Here is a 21955-nt window from a genome sequence, read left to right on the forward strand (position 1 = left end):
GCCCTTGTTGTGTGCACAGCCAGCAATGAGGCCTCCTCCCTTCCACTATAAGGGAGAGTGTCCACTCTCCGAACTTGAGTGTGGCTGGGATGGCGTAGAATCCAGCCTTGTCCAGGACCATCTGTACTTTGTAGTCCCCGGTCATGATGTTTCTTAATCCGCGGACCGGGGTGACTTCCTCTACGTCTCCATACTGGCTTAGGATAGCCCCCAGTTGTTTGGCCTCCATATAGCAGGGGACGTTTAGAGCAGAAACATTTGCTCTCCTCTTGTTCATATAGATGGGTTGGAGCTTTATGTTCCTGCTCTGATGGCAGGTCCTGGACAGCCTGACTGCGTCTTCGGAGGTGGGGAGCAGAACATCCCACTGTGCGTAACTCCTTCTACAGATGTAGTTGGCGGGAATGTTCTGTTCCAGCAACACGTTCATCATGGTGTCCTTGTTGACGCCCGTCAGACCCCTTGTCTTGGTGTCTGAAGTTATCAGCGAGAGCACTCTTTTCTCCAGAACTTCCACTTGACCCGGGAGGGGTTGGATGTTGTTCCCCTGGGTATACTCCTTGTAAGTGGAGTCGAAGAGTGCTCTGTAGTCTTCGGGCGTCAACTTCCCTTGCTGTTCTTTGGGGCCCCATGCCGGTCCTCCATCCTGGTGGGTGTCAGCTGGACTCGGGTTGGGGGGCGTAGCTGGTGTTGTGGGGCTCTCCCCTGTTATGGGCCTTTTTGGTTTCGGAGCTGGCCCGTTACCAGGCAAAGTAGGCCATTGTGTTTTTGGCGTTGTTTCGTCCTGGCTTGGTTTGCTCTCCGGGCCGCTCCCCTTTCTTATTTTCTTCCTTTGCTGGGTGGCTGTCCCCTTGGGGGATGGAGGTGTCTCCCCTTCTGGTGCCGTGTTCCCAGCTGGAGCCTTGGTGGGTACTGTCAAGGGTGTCTCTCCTTCCAGCTTGCTTTTGTTACCACTGGCCGGAAAGTCACCCCTTTTCCGTATTTGGTCCTCTTGGGGAGTGTTGGGGGGCCAATCACTGTCTTCCCCGCCGAATAGTGAGCAGATGGAGGCTATTACATCTTCATCCAGCGCCTCGGTTTGGTCCGCGGTGCTGTTTTCCTCCTTTTCTGTTGGGGAGTCGCCCTTTGGGGGAGCGGGGGATGGGTTCCCCGGTCTTCCTCCCTTGGTTCTGCCGTCCTGGGGTGCAGCTGATTGGCTGGGTTCTGCACTTTCCCCAGCTAGTGACTTAACGGCAGCTTTTTCCGCTGGGTTGCCCTCGTGGGGAGCGGTTGCAGGTGCTTTTTGGGGGGTCGCCGCGGGCTGCGGCCCTACCCTCCCGCTTTCTTCCAAGGTCGCCGCGCGCCGGGGCCCTACCTTGTTTCCTGGCGCCGTCTCGCCGGGAGATGCATCAGCTCCCTCACATAGGGAGTCGTTAGCAGTTGAGATGCTGCGCATTTGGGGTGACGTACCCCTCCTGCCTGGCATCGTGGCGGTTGCACTGGCCGCTGACGCGGACCAAAGTGTAGTGGGGGAAAAGAAAACCCAGGGGAATGGAGGGGGAGGAGGGGGAGGAGCGGACTTTGAAGAAATTAGAGTTTTTTACTTCCCCTCACGGGGATGTCGGGTTAGCAGCTCAGATCCCCCCGCGAGGGGGGAGAGCAGAGAAGAAAGACGCAGTGGGTGCTAGCGGGTCAGAGTGCCGCGTCGCAATTAAGAGAGAGAGGGGATAGGCATCCCTGCCCACAGAGGGGAGCAGAAACGAAGCACCCGCCCTACCCCACGTCACCCTACCCACTAACTACCCCAACGGAAGCGAGAAAGAGAACCCTGTCTGCTCGATCCACTGGGAGAGCAGCGAAGATAGACAAAGTTTGGGCCTGGCAGGTCAGAGTGCTGCTCAGGCAATTAAGTGTGGAGAAATTAGACCATCCCCTGTCTCTAGAGGGAAGAGACCGGAACGAAGAAAAAATGCATGCAAAAAACAACAAAAGCAGGTCTCAACTACCAGCTAGTGGTGCTGGTCCCGAGATTCCAGTCTCCCAAAAAAGGGGATCGGTTTCCGGGTCCAAGCTCCCACAAATGTGGAGTCGGTCCTTTAGGTCCTGACTCCCCAAAGGAGGGGGTCGGTCCTTGCTAACCAAGGTTAGTATGAAAACACCTTAACCTAGCCCGAAAACCCGGTGGCGGAAAGTTTAGTAACTGAGAGAACAGATACTACACTTTGATCTTGGCCAAAAGGCCAATTGGCATGTTCATTGTAGTGACTATATATTTGTCTTTTTTAATAATATGTATTGAAAATCACGCCAGACAAGGCATGAAGCCACTTAATGTTAAAGAGCTAAAATAAAACTACTTCAAGATTAAAAACTACTCAATGATGTAAGATGCTTGGATTCCAACATAGAAAACGGTAATACTCCACTTTCCCTTTGTTAGAAACATCGCTTATGGAATGTGGGAACTAAAGAACAAAATAAGCAAGCGTTATTTACAAGAAAATAAATCCAAGATCCACTTTCTATTCTCTTTGATTAAGCATATAAATTTTCCTGAAACTAATGAATACATTTAACACTATAGCGCCGTCATTATTGATGACATGAACGTTGGTAATGCCATGAAAGATAAATTAATTACGACACGTCAACTATAGCTGATCTTTAATGTGTTTTTAACTTTGCGTTCGTACAGGTCACATGATGGTTATGAAGAAACTGAAGACAAAATATTGGTTCCCAAAAAGGGTTCAAATTATGCCGGACAACAAACAGTTTTTAATGACCTTGGAAAAGGATTACTTAACAATGCAATTGAAGGTAAGTTTTTTTTTTTTTTAACTTCGATGTCATAACTTTTTAATACATATGTGGCGTGGCTCCTGACCTTGGTAGAGGCCATCTTTGAGCGTCTTTGTGTAAAGCCAAGATCTGCAGCAACATTTAATATCATTGTCCAGCACCCCCCTCACTCACTCACCCTAACTGAAACTTTTAAATTAAATAAAATGAAATGACAACTCAAGCAAAAGTTACGTTTAAACCAGGACCAAACTTAAAGAAAACCAACCTGCCTCCTCCCTTGAGGCTTGCATTTACGAATATCCACGGGCTTAGAACTAACTTAGATGATGTTGAGTCATTTCTCCTTGTAAACACCCCGGATATCTTAGCATTAAGTGAAACTAACCTTCACTCCTCCATTCCCTCTAACCACTTTAATATGCCTGGTTATCTCCCACTCTACCGTAAGGACTCGGACAGATATATGCATGGGCTTGGAGTCTATATTCGTAACACCCTCCCCCTGACTAGAGAAATAAAACTAGAATCAGACGATCAGGCCTTCATGTGCTTCAGACTAAATATGCAACATAATATTAGCTCTACCGCTCTCCCTCAACCCAGGACTTTACCCTAATAAACAAAGTCTCAGACAGCATAGATATAGCACTCTCCCTCGATACTAGTGCACAAGTACATGTATGTGTGCTGGACCCAGCACACCACTCCCTCTCTGACTTTCCTTTGCGGACAGAGGTTGCTCCAGTTCTCTCCAAACTTTACAAGAAATGCCTCAACGAATCTTGCTTTCCCGACTGCTGGGAAACCGCTTCTGTGGTACCAGTCTTCAAGAATTCTGATGAAAGAACTGACCCACTAAATTATCACCCCATTAGCCTCCTCCCGCTTTTCGCCAAAATTTTTTAGTCCTTAGTTAATCAAGCCCTAGTCCAGCATCTAACAGCTGTTAAACTCCTGACTGACAAACAATATGGATTCAGGCAAGCCCGTTCAACAGCAGATATCTTAACTGTAGTCTCTGAACGTATCACCGTTCACTGGACAAAACAGGGACGGGTAGAGCGGTAGATATATCTAAGGCTTTTGACAGGGTATGGTACGATGGTCTTCTAAGGAAAATTAGATCATATGGAATCACTGGAAAAATAGATAATGTAATTAAATCCTTCTTAAGTAAGAGAAAAATCCAAGTTGTCCTCGACGGTCGTACATCCAAACAATATGATATAAATGCGGGAGTACCTCAGGGGTCTATCCTTGGACCTCTATTATTCCTGATATTCACAAATATACCTCCCTGATAAAATTGTTTCGGAGATGGGTATATTTGCCGATGACACCACTCTCTATAACAGATATGAGGGGAAAACAAATGAACACTTATCCAAGGAAATGGCAGAAACACTAGAGGATGACCTCCAATCAGTAGTGGAATGGGGACAAAAATGGATGGTCACATTCAATGCTGCTAAGACTAAGCTTGTTTCCTTCAATAACTACAAGAAACCTTCTCTACCACCAATAGCAATGGCCAAGAACACATTGCCTGAAAGTACTTCTTTTAAACTCCTTGGCCTAACGTTTACAGGAAATATGAACTGGAATAGATACATTGAGAGCATTGCCAAGGCTGCTGCAAGGAAGGTTGGCTCCTTCTACCATGCTAGAAAACTACTTACGCCTGACAGTATCCTATACCTCTATAAGGCCACCATTCGCCCATGTATGGAGTACTGTTGTCACATCTGGGCTGGTGCATCTGCTGCTTGTCTCTCGCTCCTGGACAGGGTTCAAAAAAGAGTCGCTAACCTGGTAGGTCCTGAACTGTCATCTTGGCTTCAACCTCTGTCCCATCGACGAGATGTTGCATCCCTCTGCCTGTTCTACAAATACTTTAATGATGAATGCTCTGATGAACTGAAAACACTTGTACCTCCTTGACGTAACTACCCCCGACAAACCCGACAAGCCACTAAGTCTCATCCCTTTACAGTAGAGATCCCTAGATGCAAGAAAGCTTTTTACTTCAATAGTTTCTTCCCCAGAACTGCAGGTCTTTGGAACTCCCTTCCGGGATTCTGCTTTCCCAACTGTACTGACATGCAGAAGTTCAAGTGTAATGTGAACAAACATCTTTCTACTCATCTCCCTTCATAATGCCCCTGCAAATTATATTCCTGATAGTAGCCCCCTGCTTCAAAGTGGCACTGTCCCTTGTTTGGGGTGAAAATTGAATAAAAAATATATATATATATGAATTGGAGTATAAAAAGCATATTTTAGTGAAGGAAGAAAATGGAAAGATATATACGAGGGGCGATCCAACTAAAACTAGGTTTAACTAAAAAGAAGTTGAAGATCTACGAAGACGGTACTGGTACCATTAAAACGAGCGACCTTTTGTGTTCCAGAATTTATTTTTCTACATAGTAACCACCATTCTGAATGCATTTTTGCCAGGAATTCATTTACGCATCTCTGCTTTTGTTTTCTTAGAGTCTCACGCTGTCAATATCTGCTACAGAGATGAAACGTTATAAATGCATAAGTTCTGTCATCATAACAATGCATTTTGCAATCCGCCTTATCCATTCTGACGGAATAAAAATAGAAGGCATTGCTTTTGGAACGTCCTTCGTGTATATATATATATATATATATATATATATATATATATATATATGAGAGAGAGAGAGAGAGAGAGAGAGAGAGAGAGAGAGAGAGAGAGAGATGGAGACCTTATGTATTATTTATAAGTAATGGTTTCTATATTGTATTAAATTCTAGCCTAAGTCATTGTCTTCCAGTATATGTGTTGCTCCTTTCAATCGTCTTACTCACCACCGTTCTTCTCTGTCTATGATTTTTACTTAATCCCATAAGGGTAGATGGCTTCTCTTTTCCATATAGATTTTCGAATTTAACAGAAAGATTCTTAAATTCGACAAGATACACCTGAAGAAGGCTGGGGATTACATCGGCCGAAACATTGTTAAAATACGACTCTAGATGAGAACAGTCGTTCAAATAAATCAAATAATATAAATAAACTTCTATAAGCATTTCTAGACGAAGCAATAATAATTTAAGCTGAATTAGTGTTAATTAAAGAGAATGTCGACGTCTATTTCCCCTCAGTTTTTATTATGTGGCTGCCAATGCTTTCCAAGGGTTGTAGTTCTTCTGTGTTCAAAAGAATGACGAGACGCACTGATATGTGAACATATAACAATATATCTTTATTGTCGGTGACGGTTATGGATGGTTGATTGTTAGGATAGAGATCCACATAAGAGAATTTGATGAGTCCATTCTTCTAAGGTTCAGATCGTCAACCAACAACGACATCCTTGTTGGTTGTTATTATATAGCCATTTGTAATCACCTGAAGCGCCCCTTTATGAGCGGTATTGTCAGTGTAGCTACACTCCAAAGGCGTTTTATTCGGTCATTGTCATTTCACTGGATTGATCTAATACCTAACTTTGATTGCACCTGTGTAACCTTTCACCAAAAATGATTTTTTTTTTTTACTCACATTCACCCCTACCAAGGAATATTGCAACTTGGACATAAGGGGCTACTATTTGGGACCATACTTAGGAAAGCTTAACAAAATGTTGGTTTACATTGCATTTAAACTTCTGTATATCAGTACAGTCAGGGAAGCAAGTAGCAGGAATGGAATTCCAAAGTCTAGCTGTTTGAGAGAAGAAACTATTAGAGTAGAAAGCATTCTGGCATTTAAGGACCTAAACAATGAAGGGTGTGATTTTTTTTTTTTTTTTTGCTAAGCTATATATGGATATGTACATCGAGAGGACACAAATGCAACGAGTTCATCAGAGCACATTCCATTAAAATACTTGTGAAACAGGCACATTATACTTTTAATATATTTTTGACAATTGATCAATTTGTACTTCTTGACAGCAGGTACCTGTGTCAGGTTCATAATTTTTATTTAAATAATCTTTTGGTACATCTAATAATTATTTTGTTGTTTCTTACATTTGTCGCCAGCTGCATGCTTTTGTCAAAATTATTTCTCGGTACACACGACTTAGATAATGAACATATTTTTAATTGACAATTTGCAACGGAAATTGTAGTGATATATTTATTGTATTTCCGTGTTTATATATAACCCTGCCTATGTATTTTGTTGTATACAAGATGTACATGTTTCTGTAATCGATGCTCGCGTATCGTCTAGTGGTTAGAATTATAAGGACTGTTACTTTTCTTTGTATATGAGGTGTCTGAACGTGTTAATCTGTTATGTGTATAATTAATAGTCTTTCTATGTGTATGTGGGTGCTTTTACATATTCATGACAGTAACGAACAGGACAATAACGGACAGTTTTTACCAATTGACGAATAAACCCTTGTCTGCTTGACGAATACCTTATTCGTTGTCTCTCTCTCCTCTGGCAGCAGTCACCAGAAAATGAAGGCATCTTGTTTTCCGAATGGACACCCAAAACACCGAGTTATCATTTCAAGATCTTTATATCCAAAATGTTCCACATCTTGGAGTCTGCAGCTTTTAATCTTCTTCCTACATTTTCCTTAGTTGATCGGCAGATACTTCCATTGGACCCAAAGAAAACTCCTGTCCGCTAGCTAACCCAGTCTAGCTAACTCACAACTCGTTTTGTTGACGTCCCGTTCTAATCTTCTAATTCTGATTTCTTCTGGCTTACATGTCTCTGACGTCAGACAGAGAGAACAATCTTGTTTTTCACGTATGCCACATCGTTGTTTTTGCTAACTCAAATTCCAAACTAGCTTTGTTTATGCTTTTCCTCAATTTATAACATTTTTCCTTGAGCTAAAAATCCCCAATTAAATATTTAACATGAATATTTTAACTAACATTCTTTTCTTTTAAAATATTTTTCTGAATATCTTTTTAACCTAAATAATTTAATAATTAATCATAATAATCGTTCTAACCCTTGACACTGCCGCCACAACATAACACAGATACTATACTGTGATCACAGCCAAACGGCCGCCACATAACATTGTTGTATAGTCGGTTCTCAATAACAATATTTGTTTATCGCTGTCACGTATATATAATCATGTTTGCTGCACTTTTACAAAAACGCGTGCTGTTCATAAATATATACACACTGCTTGTTCCATTAATTATTCAATCAAACACGGAGACGGCTTCATAAACAAAACTGTATTTATTTATTATTTTGCCTGTCATTGGTAGTAGGACGTGTCGAACTAGGATGGTGGAAGGTGGAGGTTGGGGTGGCGAGCTAACAACGTAACAAGCGCAAGCCTCTCTACATCTCTCTCTCATCTCTGTACTTTATGTTTTTCAGACCTTCTGCTTTTATTGACAATTTCTTTCTTTGTTCCATCAGTGTGTACAAAGTCCGACCTGGAATCTCTTTGTTCCTGGTTTTTCTTTGTTCTCTGCTAACTTGGAATTTGTGTGCGTGCACGATCTCTAAATTTCTTTATTCAACAACATATTGAACTTTTACACTCTTTTTTTCACAACCATAGGCCAATCATTGATTTTATGCTTATATTGTTTATTTTATTAAATAGATAAAATACATTTAAAACCGACTCATTTATTACTACATTTAATTCTGATGGCTACATTTAAATTCTCGAAACTATTCTTACACCTTGGATAGAACAGTAGAAAAGCGCGTAAGAATATATCAAAGATAATCTTTATGCTGATTTGCATAAAAATTCTGGCTTCAAGACTCGTCAGAGTATTATCTCTTGAGCTACTATGTGTGGAACATATCAACACTTCTGGTCCTGGATTAAATCCATTATTTGCCTTATAGGAGATTACATGGAATAAGCCTGTAATAAATTTGTTTTTCTAGTCAATAAAATTTAATTTTTGTATGAATTGACTGCCATTCTTTCTAATAATACCTTTTACTCCACAAAGTTAAACAGCAACGGGAAGGTGACGGTGGCTCAGTGGTTAACAACATGGAATGACAACCTGGATTTGCCAAGTTCAAATCAACTTCGTTCAACAGGAATAGTTTCACTTAGGCATGTTGGCAACCTTCATGTGGTCCCTCCTGTAAGTATCCAATGTATTTCTAGAAAGAATTCTAACTAAAAATATATTGGAGAAACGAATGCCAACAATAATCATCTGATTCCTGGATTAGACCCGTTATTTGCGTTATAGGCTGTAATAAATCCATTAAAGACCATGTACATTATCATATATTTGGTTTATTAAATAATCAAACCACCCAGTATATTTGGTTTCCTGTCAGATCTATACTAGTTTATTGGTGTAATAGTCAGCCTGGTAGTACCAGGTTACTAATGGTCTTGGATATAACCTCAAACTATATCTGATGGTGAGGCCGCAGCTTGCAGGCTTTGGGGAGTGTGGAGCCACTCTTTAATTGCCATTGCTCCCAGGTCCACTCTGACCCGGAGTGATAGTACCTGCTAGGGTCCCAACTATGAGTTAAGTAGAAACCGATTTGAAAAAAAAAAATCTATTAAAAAATTTTTCTTCAAAATCACTGGATTCGGCATTAAATAACCCGAAAAGTGTTGATATGCCGTAAAACAAAAACAACCAACCAAAACAACCAGGGTGGCTAAGACAGCAATCATTTTATGAATACACATGTTCATTTCGGTTGGCATTTACATGTTTGAATGGGATAGGCATTGTTAACATGCTTGTTTAATTATTGAGCGAATGTTTGTGTGGACTGTGTATTTGCGTTAATTTAGCAGTGTGTATATGCTGTCGCTATGTATAGTAAGTCTTGTGTGTGTGTGTCTCTCGTCATGTGTATACTATATGCTGAGGAATTTTTCCGACCCAAATGGCCATGGCTGGATAGTGACATATGTATGTCTGTCGAGGTCTGGAAGAATAGGAAAGAGGGGAAGAAAACTCTGTTTGGGTTTTATAGTATGCGCAAATTTTCGGCAGTGAATATCCTCATTTTTTTGGTTGGCTGAAAGAAATTGTTTTTTTTTTTTGCGAGTTTGTTCAATTGAAAGTTGACACATAAAACAATATTCACTGTTGCTGTTTTTCCAACATGACTGCCATTGATATTTTACTGCACCACAAAAAAAAACATTTCTGTTTGTTACAATAACTTTTTCTTTTGTTTTTAATGTTACTATTAGAAACGATTCTATAATTTTATGAGGAAGCATTCAGGGTAAATGGAAGGACTAACACTGAGGAGTCACCCCGTGTGCTGCTGAAACCCTACCTTCCGGGGGCCCCATCGGCTGGTTCTTTATACTCACTACCGGATGTAGCACCGGCTCTGAACCATTGAACGTGGGATCTACTAGTAATGCAAAAATAAAGAAAGAAAAGAAAAAACGCCAAATCTAGTAGGTGATGCTCTTTTCTCTTCCCTGAAACCTCTTTCCCACAGAAGAGACGTTACGAGCCTGTCTCTGCTTTATCGTTATTTTAATGGCGAGTGTTCGTCTGAGCTCCAATCTATGGTCCCCCCCCCCGTCTTTACTTTCATGGAAAAACACTTGTCTCGCTGAAACCATTATCAATAATTTTCCTCACTCTTTATCTGTGCTTAAACCTAAACGTAGATTCCATGAACAAATCTTCTTTCTTAGAACTGCACGACTGTGAAACTCTCTTCTCTCTTTTGCAACTGACTACAATATGGTCGTCTTCAAGTCCAACGTAAACAAGTTCTTGATCAGCTGTCCCCTTAAGTAATCCAATTTACCAAATTTCCACTACTAACGATTAATACGATATTGTCCCATTGACTACCGTCCACTCATTAACCGTTATCCTTGAGTGACCTTTGTTCTTTTTTTGTACATGGTAGTCACCACTTATCAAGGTCCGGAAACCACTCGGGGATAAGGGTTATTATTAATCAATGGGATAGTATCGTAATAATCATTAGTATTGGAAATGTGATAAAGTGTCTTATTTAAGGGGGTAGTTCATCATGAATTTGTTTTATGTTGAACTTGAAGACATCCAAGTTGTAGTCAGGTGGGAAACAGTCAAATGGAAGAGAGTTCCACAGGCGTGCACTTCCAAAAAAGAAGCTTTGTTTGTGGAATCTACATTTTGATTTAGGCACAGATAAAGAGTGGGGGAAATTATTGACAGTGGTTTCAGCTAGACGGGTGTTTATCGTGAAAGATTGACGAGGAGGGACCAGGGATTATAGCTCAGATGAGTACTTGCCATGGAAATAACGATAAAACAAAGACAGGCTCGCAACGTCTCTTCTGTGGGAGAGAGGTTGCAGGGAAGAGAAAAGGGCATCCCCACTAAGTTATGAAGTACTCTGTCAAGGCAGGGTCGGCTGTTTTTAGCAGCTCCTGCCCAGTACTCCATCCTTGGACGTACTTGGCTTTTATATAGATAGAGAATTGCATCAGTAGTAAGATATATCCTGGCCTTGATAAGTGATGACTCCTTTTTTAAAAAACAAAAAAAAAAACTATCAATCATAATCTAATGATATGATCCATTTCCGGTCACTAAGGTCTGGCAACAATGCAGACGATTAATCAGATTTTTTTTTTTTTTAGCGTACAACGACGACTAATTCTGAAACGCGGCTTCCGTTAAATCGTAAAACAATATGTCAAATTGTAAGACTAGCAATTTCCGTCCAAACCCGTTCACCATAGCTGCCCTATCTTCGGTTTAATAAAGAAATGAAAAAATAAAAAAGATGATTTGACACGTGAGGAAGGAACGTCTGCTGTCCAGTAATCATATAGAGGGCATAAAACTGGTAGATACGTAGTTTAGGTCATTATCGATTTGCCATGTAAATCCCGATGGCCGTATCACATGGAAACGGTAGTTCTTGTTGGATTACTGAAGTTGTGAACATTATCCAATCAGCAGCAAATTAATATTTTTTATTTATTTATTTTCTAAAACTATCAATCGCTGATTGAATAAGAATCTTAATATGCCCATTTTATTTCAACCAATCGAAAGCACAAGAAATATATATTTTCATACCTTAAAAAAAATAATAAACATTGTGGTATTGACTCTATGTGCTTGGACAGGCATGTCCAACTCAGAGTCCCGCAAGTTCGTTTCATTATAAGGGCCGTACTCCTACAACGGAAAGAAACTGAGACATTTGCATGCGAGTATTGTTTGTTCTAAACAGTTCATTTCCTGTAAGTAAAAAGAAAAATACTCGAGCTGAGATCAAAACCAAAACATAAAGTCAAGTACGATGACCATAAGACTAGCTTGCCACAATCTTTAAAAAGTGTTTTTAAACCTATTTATTCTTAACATAGAGAAGGTGTCATGTGAACGATTCGAGCATGCACAGTTGTGAAACAGATAAAAATCCGATGACCGCCAATACCAATTTTTCAATTTTGACCTCTTAGCGGCCCTTTTTTCTGAGTGCAAACCGATTAAAAAGTTTTCCACGTGTCTGAATACCCTATATACTAAATTTCAAGATCAAAAATTTAATAGGTTGAGAAGTGTCCTCACACACATTCTCACTTTTATGCATATATAGATAACGGAATAATGACCAGTCAACTTAGTTTTCGCAAAAGTTTTGACATGAATTATTGCAATTCCTTCTAGATTCTTTTAGTGCCATTGTTTGAATCTCTCTTGTATTTGGTTCACCGGATATATTTGCCAGGTAGTTTTTGAAATTCTTTTTCATGAGTCCGATTGCTCCTATGATTACTTGAATGAAAGAAATCTGCCTAAGATTCCAGTTCCTTTTTATGTTGTACATCCATACAATAGCCTTGAGCCCCTGGAGGGGCACAGGCCATCCACAACTTTGTAGTGAGGAGTTCTTTTTGCTGGGTGATATATATACAGCATATAGCCTTCCCAAATGTCACCCATATGGTACTGGCCAGGCTCAACGTTGCTTAACTTCAGTGATCTGGCGAGAACCGGTGTGTCAACGTGATTGTGCCGTACTTCATGTTGTACATAAGATCTTATTTCTTTTTTCATCTCAGCTCTGTTTAACCCAGCATCCTTTAGGACACTAACTTCTACTAAGGTTGCTTCTTTCTTCCTCTGTCCTATATCACTATGTCAGGTTTAATAGCCCCATTTTCTAGGTACATAGCTGCAGGAATTGGATAGTCATATTGGATGGTGTATGACTTATTTCCAACTGTTCTTTCTGGTAAACATGTTCCCAGGAATTGCTGCTACATTCGATATTCAACTTTTACAGATGGTCCAGTGGAGATATTAACACACTCCATTGTATCGTATCGCATAGTAGCCGTCCCCCAGCAGAACCTTATAGCTGGATGTCACAATGTGACTGTTTCTTACCGGTGACTCTATATTTGGCTATCTCTCCAAATTGGAGACACGGCCAATAAAATATAATTTTATTTTGTATGAATTAACTTTTACATTCTTTCTAATAATACCTTTTACTCCACAAAGTTAAACAGCAACGGGGAGGTGATGGCGGCTCAGTGGTTAATGATACGGACTGACCACCTGAGTGTGCCAAGTTCGTGTCCTGTTTGTTCTTCAGAAATATTTTCACTTAGACATGTTGGCAACCTTCCCATAAGTACCCAATGTCTTTCTAGTAAAATTATAACTAGAAAGATATTGGAGAAACGAATGCCAACATCTGATTTATTCAAAATTAATGAATAATGAGCATTAACAACAACAACAACAACGGCAGCAATGTTGATCAGTACTTAAATTGTTGAATGCCAGGTACCATTGAGCTTGACTTTCTCTGATACCCTTGACAAAGATATGAATTCTTCTCTTCTTAAATTATGGATTATATAGTAGGGTGGATTAAACTTCTAAGCCTTCGTAGAGCAACTTGTCTAGGAGAAAGACAAGTCTGAAATAACCCCAGTTCTAAATCGCTTATTTAAGCATTGCTTCTACTATTGCTCTCAGCCATCTTGAATTTCTCCTTGACATTGGACTAAAGCAATATTGAATCAGAAGTGTGGTTAGAGATTGTGAAACCTTTACTTCGCTATAAACTCTTCATTGTGGTGCCACTCTGTCAATAGGCGTCCATTATCACTCAAGACAGAATCATACAAATCATTTTTTTTTAGATTGCTCTTCAGAACTTGGCTTTTGGCTAGGAGCAATGTGTAGTCTGTTCAAATGCTACGCTTCATCTTTTCTGTTCTCGGTCAGTGAAGGAAAACTTAATCCAAATTGAGACAAGTTTTTATTTTTGTCCCACTGCAGAGTACCTCTTTTGGGGGAGCTGGATTTCTCTTATATTAAAAGTCGACCTTGTGTCTAACTTTGCCTTCGTCAGGAGGCAAGTATATAGCATTACTCTTTCTGGATAAAATGCGGTCGATTCATTTTATTTCTTTTCTTTTTCTGATCTGTCTTTTTTATTACTCTTCATTTCTTGATGACACAACACCAAGCGAGATTGCTTGTTGTACCAACATTATCGCACTGTTAAGGTTGTACGATCATATAAGAAAAAACGGCAACCCTGTGTGTGTTAATATAAGATAAGAATACTGTTTGAACAGCATTTCGACATTAAATGAACAGAGAGAGAGAGAGAGAGAGAGAGAGAGAGAGAGAGAGAGAGAGAGAGGGGGAGAATAATAACCTAGGCGACCTGAAATAACACCGTAGCTGATTAACTATTACAGTTTATGTTACCGTGGCTTTTGAATTAATTGTTACTAGTTTTTATTTATGCAAAACCTTTTTTTTTTAACTAGTGTGCGTGATTTTACATGTAATCAGTGATCAGAGCTGAGAAAAAGCAACTGTTCAACGAAACTGGTTGACCAGTTGCCGTCCCCGCCTTCGTTCGCTAGTTATCAACTTGATCAGCAAAGAAATGGACATTTTTTTTTTCTGAACATTTCCATTCCTCCTGTTCCATGACAAAACTGTCTTCAGAACAACTTTTATACTACAGATTTATACGATCGTACCTGCCCTTTTCAAGACAAATTACCTACACTTTTATGAGATTCTACTCGACACCTTTCAAGACAACTTTCTACGTTTTTTTTTTCAATTCTACCAGCCCCTTTTAGGACAACTTGCATATTACACTGTCCCTCTCTCAGGACAACTTATCTTCAACGCATTTGTGCAATTCTACTCGTCCCTTTCAGGATAATTTATTTACAACATTTTTGTATGATTCAGGACAACTTCCTTTTCAATTTGCCCAATAGTCATCCAACATTGATGCGACATCGATCAAAACGACCCTAGTGTCTAACTCTGTCCCGTGGGGAGGCATAGTAAATAGGTACACCTCAGTGATGTTGATCATTAACGTTCAAGAAGTCATCCCATCAGGAGCTCATCATAAATTCTTCCTATCACATCGGCAACACTTTTTTCTTACCTGTACCTTTATAGTGCAACGAGGAATAATTTGCCTGGCGGACTAATTCGCAAAAAAAAAAAAAAATTAAAAAATAGTAATAGATGTTCAGATTAACGTTTAGTTTTAAAATATGCAAACGAAAAAATGATTTGCGTCGATTTTAAATGGTACCTCTTCTTTCATAGTAAATTGAACTCATTAATAAGGAAAAGAAAATAGTAAAATAGTGAGGTACACCCGGGCTTGAATCGAAGATCATTCGATTTGTAGTCGAATGATCTATCACTGAACTATATCTCCAAATGTCCATAATTCTGTTTTCATTTTAAGAAGAAATTCTTTGCTAAGATTTTATTATCTCTCTTGCCGGAATATCATAAAATATTAATCTGTTAAAATTATTCTTTTTATCTGTAAGAGAGAAAGACTATTTTTAGGATTTTTTTGATTTTGTGATACTTATTGGATGAATTTCTGGAAAAAACATATCTAAGAACACTGCCGGATAAATTAGCTTTGTGTGAAATTTACAAAAGATAGGATCAGCCGTTTCGGAACCTATGAGGAAAGGACTCTCACACACACACAAACTGACTTCTATATAAGAGTAAAGACAAAGATAAACTTGTTTGTTGTTTAGTCATATCATATTTATCTAGTGATTGTAATAAGTTGAAAGACTGATAAACATGGAAGCAATACCAGAATTTAAAAGTGTCGCCATTGTAACAATATTTCTAACTGAAATAGTTATTTAAAATGAAAAAGAAACTAAGCAATACATTTTTTTTTTGCTAAGTACATAGTAGAATAAATTGGCTAGTCATAATCAAATATCAATATATCAAATATATTGCTACACATAAAGTTAAAAAAGGCAAAAGAAAAGTCAAAATAATTATGAGTGGCATTTAAGGAAAATCGAAAAAATATGAAAGATTAACAGAAACTCATTTATATTGTTTGCATTTTTGCAGCTTTGCATATTCCTATATGCTTACGTTTGAAATAACATTTTCGTCAATCTGTCACACTTAAGTATCAAATTGTATTTTCGTTGCTCTGTCACATTTCAGTTTGAAATAGAATTTCGTTGGTCATTCTTGCATAAGTTTGAAATAGCATTTCGTTGATTTGTCACACTTAAGTTTAAAATAGCATTTTGTTGGTCTGTAATGCTTAAGTTTGAAATAGAATTTCGAGACTTTTATTGTCGTTAAATGTGCAGATTCAGTGGACGTATCTTATAAATATCTGCTGCTTAAAACCTTTCAATGTATATTTTTGACAACAATTTATTTACTGTGTTCCTTTTTTTATTTTCGTTTTAGGTTATAATTGTTCGTTGTTTGCCTATGGACAAACTGGATCTGGGAAATCCTATTCCATGATCGGATATGGACCAAACAAGTAAGTTCACCATATTTTTTATTTTTTTGTCTTTTCTAAACTACAATGATCTACAAATGTAACAGAGCGCATATGAAAATATTAGCAGCAGCCGAAGGATAGATGGCTATTGAAAATATTAACAGCAGTAACCGTTAAAGCACGTATGCAAATAAACAGGCGTGCACGAGCTTGCGTCACAGAAAAAGGAAATAAAAATAATCCACGTGGTCGGGAGAGAAACGAATTGTATGCCGGGAAAGATAGGTGTGTGAAAACAAAGGCGAGAAAGCGCTGGCCAGGACGGCGCGAAGTAGCAAGAAGACAAAGAATTTTATAAAACACACACACGTGTGTGTGTGTGTGTGTGTGTGTGTGTGTGTGTGTGTGTGTGTGTGTGTGTGTGTGAAAAGACTTTGGAAATAGAATGTAATGCGTTGTTTTGGAAGAACCACGAATAAAGCCATTTCATTTGCACAAAGAAAATGCCGACTCGGATTTTTATTTCTTTCCTATTTATGTTTTATTTGTTTGTGTCTTTGCAAGGGTACCATACGGCGTGGGGGGGGGTCGAAAGAGGTTTGAACTGTAGCGACACTCTTAAAAACTAATGGCCACGTTACACAAATACCTGAGAAGGCGTTTTAAAATTCTCAAAATTATTGTTAGGACGTCGATTTGAAACTATGAGTACGGAACCCTATCAAAATATCACCATACACACATATCATCTAATCAAATCAATATGTTTTGCAATATGTTGTTGTATAATGTTATTGTTACGGGTTTACTTATAAAGTAAATGTAAAAAAAAAAGATAAATAAAATAAAATAAATAAATAAATGATAAATGATGTCGGTTTTGGGCCGTATGTGAAACTAAAATATAACTTCTTGGTCTTCTGGCTAGGATCCAAGGGTAGTATCTTTTCTGTCTAAAGATGGTATAATGATATCATGGGGTTTTTGTTTGCGCTGGGCGTCCATACAATGGAAATATGTCACAGACTCATAAGGATATTGGAGATAACCCGTAATAACTAGATATATTCTGACACTTTATTAACTAGATTAGTTAGATAAATAATTTTACAGTTTTAACAAACGTGCTACAATCAAAGTGTAGTGTCTGTTCTTCAGCTGCAGCACTTCCATTTCTCGTTCTCTTTCAGTGGAGGAGAAATCCTTCACGACTGAGACAATTTTTATTCTTGTACCTTTTCTCCATGTTACAAAACGACCCTGGTGTCTAACTCTGTCCCGTGGGGAGGCATTGTAAATAGGTACAATAATATCACAAGGTCTCCATTCACGTTGAACGTCCACAGTATGCCAAGCAGCAATATATTACATATGAAAGATGCCAGTGTGGAATTTCCACAGGTCCTGCTAATTATTATTATTATTATTATTATTATTATTATTATTATTATTATTATTATTATTATTATTATTATTATTATTATTATTATTATTATTATTATTATTATTATTATTATTATTATTATTATTATTATTATTATTATTATTATTATTATTATTATTATTATTATTATTATTATCATTATTATTATTATTATTATTATTATTATTATTATTATTATTATTATTATTATTATTATTATTATTATTATTATTATTATTATTATTATTATCATTATTATTATTATTATTATTATTATTATTATTATTATTATTATTATTATTATTATTATTATTATTATTATTATTATTATTATTATTATTATTATTATTATTATTATTATCATTATTATTATTATTATTATTATTATTATTATTATTATTATTATTATTATTATTATTATTATTATTATTATCATTATCATTATTATTATTATTATTATTATTATTATTATTATTATTATTATTATTATTATTATTATTATTATTATTATTATTATTATTATTATTATTATTATTATTATTATTATTATCATTATCATTATTATTATTATTATTATTATTATTATTATTATTATTATTATTATTATTATTATTATTATTATCATTATCATTATCATTATCATTATTATTATTATTATTATTATTATTATTATTATTATTATTATTATTATTATTATTATTATTATTATTATTATTATTATCATTATCATTATTATTATTATTATTATTATTATTATTATTATTATTATTATTATTATTATTATTATTATTATTATTATCATTATCATTATCATTATCATTATTATTATTATTATTATTATTATTATTATTATTATTATTATTATTATTATCATTATCATTATTATTATTATTATTATTATTATTATTATTATTATTATTATTATTATTATTATTATTATTATTATTATCATTATCATTATTATTATTATTATTATTATTATTATTATTATTATTATTATTATTATTATTATTATTATTATTATTATTATTATCATTATCATTATTATTATTATTATTATTATTATTATTATTATTATTATTATTATTATTATTATTATTATTATTATTATTATTATTATTATTATTATTATTATTATTATTATCATTATTATTATTATTATTATTATTATTATTATTATTATTATTATTATTATTATTATTATTATTATTATTATTATTATCATTATTATTATTATTATTATTATTATTATTATTATTATTATTATTATTATTATTATTATTATCAAAGTTGTTAATATAACGTTTTTTTCTGCTGATCTTTTATATTTTTTCGATTTTCATTAAATGTCAATCATAATTTTTGTGCCTTTTCTTTTGCCTTCTTTAACTTTATGTGTAGCAATGTAGTTGATATAGCGATATTTGATTATGACTAGCCAATTTATTCTACCATGTACTTTGCAAAAAAAAAAAAAGAAGGATTTTTCTTAGTTTCTTTTTCATTTTAAATAACTAATTCGGTTAGAAATATTGTTACAATGGCGACACTTTTAAATTCTGGTATTGTTCCAGCCCATATCCCTCAGATCAGTTGAAATATGCAACTGATCTAGAAGTTGATCTGGGTTTAGCTATGGATTGGGGTACAAAATAGCTTGTTTCGTTTAATCCTCTTAAGACTTTGCTCATGTCTTTCAATCGTAGGTGTGTGCCTTTTCTTCTTGAGATTATCATGGATGGCTTTGCTTTCAATGAGAAATCGACTCTGAAACTTCTTGGTCTGTTCTTAATACTATTTTGCATATTTACTCAAGGTTTACTTGTAGGGGGGGAAGTATCCTCATACCAGGTTGATCTGACAAACCCTTGCATGGAGAGACTATAGATACTCGAGGACAGTGTCTAGTTTATAGGCATTCAAATTCTCTCCAGCAGCATTCAAGTTTTCTCCAGTAGGCATTCAAGTTTTTTTTCTAATAGGCAGGTAAGTTTTCTCCGAAGCTTGTGTGTGTGTGTGTGTGTGTGTGTGTGTGTGTGTGTGTGTGTGTGTGTGTGTGTGCAAATTTTGCTTTTTGATTGGTCCATGAAGAAATATTACTTCCTATTTGCCGTCCAATCGAAACATTCAATAAACACAACCAACGAACTTCCAAAACGTTAATCTTTCAAACCTATTTCCGTTTTCCTTTCGCCTTTAGCTTGTATCTACATCTGTTGGGTCAGTGTTTGTTTAGTTAGCCAGGAACACTGACCAAACGGGTAGGATGCCGAGAAACACAAACATTGCAGAGGTCAATCGATACCTCTATGACCACACACACTCCCTCATTACACATGAAGAGCATTGTAATGAGATGACGTTCTTCTGTTTTTCTTTTATCTTCAAAGGAGATTAACTTCAAAACTACTGACCCATCACACAAAGGTAAAGTCATCATCATCATCATCATCATCATCATCATCATCATCATCATTAGCAGCAGCAGCAGCACCAGCACCACCACCACCACCACCACCACCACCACCATCATCAGCATCATCATCATCATCATCATCATCGGTTTAAAGCCCATTTTATATGCTGCCATGTTTAGAACGACCTTAAGAAATTGACTTCCAAGCTAACCTAACTCTGGCAAAGTCTTTATTTATCCCTCTTTCCCTTCAAGTCAATTTTTATCACTTGGCCTTCCACTGTGAGCTGAACCTTCTACCTCAAGTGTTCTACATTTATTCATTAACCCAAGAATTATCATTCATTCTTTAACTCTTTATGACCTCAATTATGATGTAGATGATTAAAAAAATATTTATTGTTAATTTTAGATGGCGGCATGCATTGATAATGGTCTATTACTAACTTATTCCACCATTGTTATGTTTTCATTTGCTTCAGTTTGAGTTTATCCTTTACACATATGCATTGTATTGTCTTTATTTTGTTATGCATAGCGTTTTTGCTGAGATGTCCGCGAGGGAATAAATATTTTTTAAAAAGACAAAAAAAAAAACTAACTATTAAGATTTAGTTAATAATTTTCTAAAGAATTTTTTTTTTCGTTTTCGCAACAAAATTTCCTTTAAAAAGTTAAAACGTTTTTATTTTTTTTTTTTTTTTTCAATTTCTTCCTTCTTACAAGCAAACTACAGCATCCGTCCTCCCTATTTTCTTTTATTTTTTAGAGGAATTGTCCCAATCACTTGTGATGAATTGTTTAAAATAATACACAACAATGACAAACCTAATCGAGTGAGTATACGCCCAAATTTGTTAAATTTCTCCTTCGGACATATTTGATATTCTATTTCAGCAAGTTTAGCAACGCATGAGTAGAGAAATTAAATTAATTTCTAACGTTTTTCAAATCCGAATATTTTTCTTGCCTCCTCTGTGTATTTAAAACTAAAATGAATTTCCATGAACAGAGTTTCTTTCCATGATCTCCCCATGTGGTGTCCCATGTTGTTGTCAGCTCAAGGTCCGGGAAGAAAGAGAGGGTTGCCATGGGTTTAACCTTTATGCACTTTGTCATGTGTTCAGCTCACTAGAGAGATGGCGTCTGATTGGGCAAGCCAGAAAGGAAGTTGACCACTACAACCAATCAGCAATGATATTACAAAGCAAACGCATTCAAAATCTTAAGCCGCCAGCATATGCTGCTGCATAATATTTCTCAGCCAAATTTTCCTAGGAGATCTTTGGACAGTAGTGCTGTGTGAGGACGTGCATTATCATAATGGAAGATGATTTCCTCTCTTTTGACTAAAGAAGGTTGTTTTCGGGTTAACATGAGTGAGAATATTGCAAAAAATGTGAATGATTCTTTAATAATCTGAAAGGAAAAAATTATAAATTAATCATGGTGATAAGTGCAAGTAATAACAATATGTATAAAATAAATTACAATCGTTTAAAATAAATTACAATCGTTTAAAATACCCCTTTTACAAACTGGCGAAAACTTTTGCACCAACTTGATAATAATATTAAAAACTTTATTACTT

General features: G+C 36.3%; 1 protein-coding gene across 1 annotated transcript in view; it reads left to right on the forward strand.

Moving 5' to 3' along the window:
• The window catches only part of LOC145277457 (kinesin-like protein KIF28), a 118531-nt gene that overhangs the window by 33220 nt on the left and 63356 nt on the right, over positions 1 to 21955 (forward strand). Inside the window, exons 4-6 of the mRNA XM_080128820.1 lie at positions 2637 to 2799; positions 16486 to 16564; positions 21134 to 21200. Coding sequence (XP_079984946.1) covers positions 2637 to 2799; positions 16486 to 16564; positions 21134 to 21200 — 309 coding nt within the window. The remainder of the gene's footprint in view (positions 1 to 2636; positions 2800 to 16485; positions 16565 to 21133; positions 21201 to 21955) is intronic.

Source organism: Euprymna scolopes, chromosome 6 (genome assembly GCF_053919585.1).
Source record: "Euprymna scolopes isolate OS-2025 chromosome 6, ASM5391958v1, whole genome shotgun sequence".
Lineage (NCBI taxonomy): Eukaryota > Metazoa > Mollusca > Cephalopoda > Sepiida > Sepiolidae > Euprymna > Euprymna scolopes.